Below are 6,000 nucleotides of genomic sequence, written 5' to 3' on the forward strand. Positions count from 1 at the left end.
AGTGTGACTTTGTAAATGGTCAAGTTGGACCGAAACGTCGTCCTAAGCTCCCCTTTCCTGTGTGCGAGTGATTTGTGTTTGTAACAAGATAAGTTCCACTACTGAAGAGACTACGTTATGATGAGAGGCTAAGTAAACTAGACATGACCAGTCTAAAGCATGACATTACCAGAGGAGACATGATAACAACATACACAGTGCTCGTATGACTTGATAGACTATGAGACTGGAAACTGGTACAAGTGGGCAGGTTGTTAGTTACACTTGCATGAATCACAGGGATATTAGGAAATATTTCTTCAGCCTCTGGGTAGTCAGGAAGTGGAAGGATCTCGACTAAGTGGAGAGAGAGTCCATACATAGTTTTAAGAGTATATATGACAGAGCCCACGAGGCTAGGAGTTAATCTGTATGTGTATGAACACACACACACACACACACACACACACACACACACACACACACACACACACACACACACACACACACACACACACTTGCAGGGTAAACTTTCAAAAACTCATTCCCCAGACGCCAGACAATAACTAACATATATTTGTTTCCAGTTGAACTTAAGCTGGGAAAACAGAGGCGGTGCTGGAGCCTCAGGCGCTCTACACAACACCCAAACTGCTACCTCTGTAAACCAGGAATATTTTGTATGTTTTTAAGATTTGCGAGCCTGTAAATAAGGAGACTCGTAACTTTGTAAATATGGTGTAAGTATCTCACATTTGTATGCATGGAGAAAATTCTCTATGAATATATTTTATATATTTTGAAGATTTACACTTTTGTAAATTAGAAAAACAAATTAAAAGCATGGAATAGGAATTTGGCACGTATGCAGACAGGGAGACATTGCTGTAAATCTGTGTCCCGTAGCCGGGTTGGTAGCGCACTCATCTCATACACTGAGGTCCAGGGGTCGATACCATGTACGGGTGGAAAGATTAGGACGTGAATCCTTAAGATACCTGCTATCCATTTTCACCTAGCAGTAAAATAGGTACCTGGGTGTTAGCTGACTGTTGCAGGTGGCATCTTTGGGTTAGAAGACTGAAGTATGCGAGTGGATAGGCAAGTTGATGATAGTGGCTTATATTATCCTGGGCTACTAACCCTCTGGATTAATCTTTGGATATATATCCAGGTAAAACATGTTAAAATGTCAGTAAAGCGATTGTGGAAGAGATGACAATTAAGTTAACCAGGAGAGTTTCTCTCTACAAAACATTTATCTGCGAAGCCTGACACTCGAACACGGAAAAGTTTTCCTGCATGGAAGGTTGAGTTGCTGTTGTTGACAAGTGTCAAGGTGGAGGCTGTAGGAGACGCTTTTATTGCCTCACTCTTTATTTACCTGGGAGGATATGGGAGTACGTGGGAATAAAAAAGAGTACATGGGAAATGCAGTTAGTAGAAGACTTGGGAAGTCCACAGTGTGGCTATCTTCTGAGAAGAACTGTCTAATGCTAAAGCAGAAGGCTCTCTCTCCCCAGTCCGTGTAGAGCTTTATAAAGTTATGGTCACATTAACACCTGCATACACTTGAAGATGGAGTGAAAGGGCGCTCCCTATTCTGAGAAATATATTACAGTGCAGGAGAGGAGGGCGAGACCCAGACAGGACGGGAAGACTAAGACGGGAACATACTGACAGGACGGGAAGACTTAGACGAGAACATACTGACAGGACGGGAAGACTTAGACGGTAAGATACTGACAGGAAGGTAAAACTTAAACGGTAAGTTAGTTACTGACGGGACGGGAAGATACTAACGGGGCGGGAAGACTTACATGCATGTGAGCACCGTATCCTGGAGTGCCCATGAAGATCCAGTCAGTTTTTGAGGACTCGGCTGCGTGAGGCAGGAAGTATGGTCGGTGGTAGTGACCTCGCAGGATGTTGGCCGCTGTAGAGTCACAGTTGCTCCTGAAGGAGGAAACTTCCTGTTAACAGTAAAATTCACTCAGAGAGCCAACAGAAGTAACAGTGAATGAGAAAGAATTAACAAGAGTCTCTTTGGTGAGTTGTACTTGTTACTAAGAGAGGAAACGGAGAATTAACAGTGAGATGATTAACAGACTCAGAGGTAACAGTGGAAGAGGTAACAGATGCCTCTGGTGAGTTGCAATTGCTTCTGAAGGAGGAAACGGGGAATTAACAGTAACATTCAACGGAGAACCAACAGAAACGAGAGACACCGGAGAAAGAGGGAACCACTAACAGGAAACTGAAGAATTAACAGAGGGAAGGAGAGAGAGAGGCAACACTGAGCGTTGACCAACAGACAGAATAAACAGTAAGAAGCAGAGAAACAACGATATACGACACAGAAACAGTGGTCTATATCTACTGTCTTGCACCTACTGTCTTGCACCTACTGTCTTGCACCTACTGTCTTGCACCTAGTGTCTTGCACTAATCGTCTTCTACGAACTGTCTTGCACCCACTGTCTTGCACCCACTGTCTTGCACTCACTGTCTTACACCCACTGTTTTCCACCCACTGTCTTCCACCCACTGTCTTTCCACTGTCTTGCACCCACTGACTTGCACCCACTGCCTTGCACCCACTGTCTTGCACCCACTGTCTTCCACCTACTGTCTTCCACCCACTGTCCTCCACCCACTGTCTCCCCATTGTCTTGCACCCACTGTCTTGCACACACTGTCTTCCCACTGTCTTGCACCCACTGTCTTCCCACTATCTTCTACCCACTGTTTTCCCACTATCTTCTACCCACTGTCTTCCACCCACTTTTTTCATACTGTCTTCCACCCATTGTCTTTCCAGTGTCTTCTAACCACTGTCTTCCCACTGTCTTGCGCCCACTGTCTTCCACCCACTATCATACACCCAATATCTTCCACCCTTCCCACCCATTACCTCCTCCTCCCTTATAATATAAGGGTGAGGGACAAGGGAGGTTAATTCTCTGAAGCCACAGACAGAGTGAATTAATAATGGAAGCTCTTTGTAGAGCACAAGCTATTGTCTGAGAGCATGGTAAGGGTGTGGGGAAGTGTGTTGGGAGGAGAGTGCCGGGGAGGGAGTTGAGGTGTGTGGTGGGGACGAGTGTTTGGGGAGAGTGATTGTAGGTATATGTGTGTGGGGAGTGTATGTAGGTGTGTGTGTGTGTGTGTGTGTGTGTGTGTGTGTGTGTGTGTGTGTGTGTGTGTGTGTGTGTGTGTGTGTGTGTGTGTGTGTGTGTGTGTGTAGTGTGTGTAGTGTGTGTAGTGTGTGTGTAGTGTGTGTGTAGTGTGTGTGTGTGTGTGTGTATGTAGTGTGTGTGTGTGTGTGTGTGTGTGGGTGTGTGTAGTGTGTGTGTGTGTGTGTGTGTGTGTGTGTGTGTGTGTGTGTGTGTGTGTGGGTGTGTGTGTGTGTGTGTGTGTGTGTGTGTGTGTGTGTGTGTGTGTGTGTGTGTGTGTGTGTGTGTGTGTGTGTGGTTCAGGGAACCGACATGTCGGTTCCCTGAACCATTCATCTACAAACCTGTCAGACACTGCAACTTCTTGGGATCTTAATACTTAGGAATTCTTCGCTTGGCTAATTCTTGGGCACAACCTACTTCCACATTGAACAAATGTTACACGACCTATGACTGCTGCACCTCTCCTGCCAACGGTTTATAAGCTCCTTCTCAGCACGTATGCCGTATTCTATTCAAGATTGATGGACTGACCACATCGACTTAAGGTTGAGGGACTGATTACCTCATTCTCCTCCTGTTCTTCAAGATTCTCCTTTGTATGGACTGATGAAGCCACTGTGTGGCGAAACGTTTCCTCAATAAAGATACCCAAGAGTTGCACATGTGTCTAATTTATCAACATGTCGGTTCCCTGAACCATTCATCTGCATCTCTGCTCCTTCTCTAAGGACCCATGGGGAGATGTTGTCCGGTCCCATGGCCTTTGAGGTGTCAAGGTCACTTAAGAGCTTCTTCACCTCCTCCTCAGTTGTTCGTATGTCATCCAACACTTGTTGGTATATTCCCTCTTGATGTTCCCTTCTGTGCTGTCTTCCCACAGCCCTTCGTGTCTCTACTGTAAAAACTTCCTTAATTAAATCTCCTGTTCTGCTCCTCACATACCTCCTGATCATTTCTTGTGAGTTCTCCACCTTCTGTCCTTAATCTGATCACCTGGTCTTTGACTGTTGTCTTCCTCCTGATGTGGCTATACAACAGTTTCGGGTCAGTCTTGATTCTCGATGCTATGTCATTTTCATACTGTCGCTGGGCCTCCCTCCTTACCTGTGCGTACTCATTCCTGGCTCTGCGACTGATTTCCCCATTTTCGTGTGTTCTCTGTCTTCTGTACTTTTTCCATTCTCTATTGCACTTTGTTTTTGCCTCCTTACACCATCGGGTAAACCAGGGGCTCGTTCTGGTCTTCCCGTTGTTACTGTTGCCCTTGGGACTAAACCTTTCCACTGTCTCCTTGCATTTTGTTGTTACATATTCCATCATTTCATTTACTGGCTTTCCTGCCAGTTCTCTGTCCCACTGGACCTCCCACAGGAAGTTCTTCAACCCTGTGTAGTCCCCTCTTTTATAGTCAGGCTTTTCCCATTCAACTCCTGTTATTCTCTCCACTTGCAGCTCTACTATGTATTCAAAGCACAGAACCACATGGTCGCTAGCTCCTAGGGGACTCTCATACTTGATGTCCTCAATATCTGAGCTGCCCAGGGTGAACACAAGGTCCAATCTTGCTGGTTCATCCTCCCCTCTCATTCTGGTAGTGTCCTTAACATGTTGGTGCATGAGGTTTTCTAGCACCACGTCCAACATCCTGGCTCTCCATGTTTCGGGACCCCCATGTGGCTCCAGGTTTTCCCAGTCAATCTCCCTGTGGTTGAAATCCCCCATAACCAGCAACTTTGCTCTGCTAGAGTGAGCTCTTCTTGCCACCTCAGCAAGTGTGTCCACCATTGCTCTGTTGCTCTCTTCATATTCCTCTCTTGGCCTCCTGCCGTTCTGTGGTGGATTATACATCACTGCAATGACCACTTTGTATTCCCCAGACTGAAGTGTACCTGCTATGTAGTCTCTTTCTCCCGTCTCATCTATTCCTTCCATTTTCTCGAATTTCCATCTGTTTTTTACGAGCAGAGCAACCCCACCTCCCCCCCTGCCCCTTCTATGTTTCCTCATGATCTGGTATCCTGGTGGGAAGATTGCATCTGTTATTGTCTCCATGAGTTTTGTTTCTGTAACTGCTATGATGTCTAGGGACTTCTCATTGATTCTTTCTTGCCATTCCTCATGTTTATTCGTTAATCCATCTGCATTTGTGTACCAAACCTTCAGCTTCTGTTCTAATACTGTAACTGTGGTGCGGGGGGTGGAAACAGAGGGATCTGTGTGTGATGGTTGGTTTGGATTGTTCAGTTGCCTTGGGGGTCTCATGGCTGGAGTCCTTCTGCAGGTGTTTCTGGGGGGTGCGCTTGTCCTTCCATTTGATCCTGGGTTATTCTGCTCTCCTTTTTCATTTCCTCCCATTTCTCCTTTCGTTTTTGAACTCTCTCTTTCATTGTCTTCCTTTCGTCCTGTGTTCTGTCTCGATCGAGGTACACACTCCGGAACTCCTGCTTGCCTCTCAGCCGTGCTTTCTCCTGCAGGATCATGGTTCGGGTTGATTCTGCCTTGAAAATTACTTTGAGAGGCCGATTCATTTTCTTTGTGAACCACCCAATTCTTCGAAAATTTGCCACCTGGGTCATGTCCCCCTCGCCTATCACCTTCATGATATCTTCAATCGCTTTTTTCTCCTCCTGCTTTCTTTCATCATAAGTTTCCCCTTTAGCTTCGTCTAGCCCATAGACAAACACGGATCTTTCCCTTTCCACCTCCCACTGTGACTCCCATTGCATCCTCTGATGTGTTTTAGTTCCTTCCCGTGGAGTGTTCCTTCCTTCAGTCCCTTCCCTAGTTATGGCCCACCTGCTCCTGGCCCCCACAGGTATCTGGTAAGGTCCTTGCACATGTC

General features: G+C 46.1%; 1 protein-coding gene across 2 annotated transcripts in view; it reads right to left on the reverse strand.

Annotated features, from left to right (window-relative positions):
- Positions 1 to 6,000, reverse strand: part of LOC128687682 (uncharacterized) — a 271,524-nt gene that overhangs the window by 48,192 nt on the left and 217,332 nt on the right. For both annotated transcript variants that reach the window (XM_070083876.1, XM_070083877.1), the window contains exon 4: positions 1,800 to 1,935. In XM_070083876.1, the coding sequence (XP_069939977.1) occupies positions 1,800 to 1,935 (136 nt within the window). The remainder of the gene's footprint in view (positions 1 to 1,799; positions 1,936 to 6,000) is intronic.

The sequence above is a fragment of the Cherax quadricarinatus genome, chromosome 11, assembly GCF_038502225.1.
Source record: "Cherax quadricarinatus isolate ZL_2023a chromosome 11, ASM3850222v1, whole genome shotgun sequence".
Taxonomy (NCBI): domain Eukaryota; kingdom Metazoa; phylum Arthropoda; class Malacostraca; order Decapoda; family Parastacidae; genus Cherax; species Cherax quadricarinatus.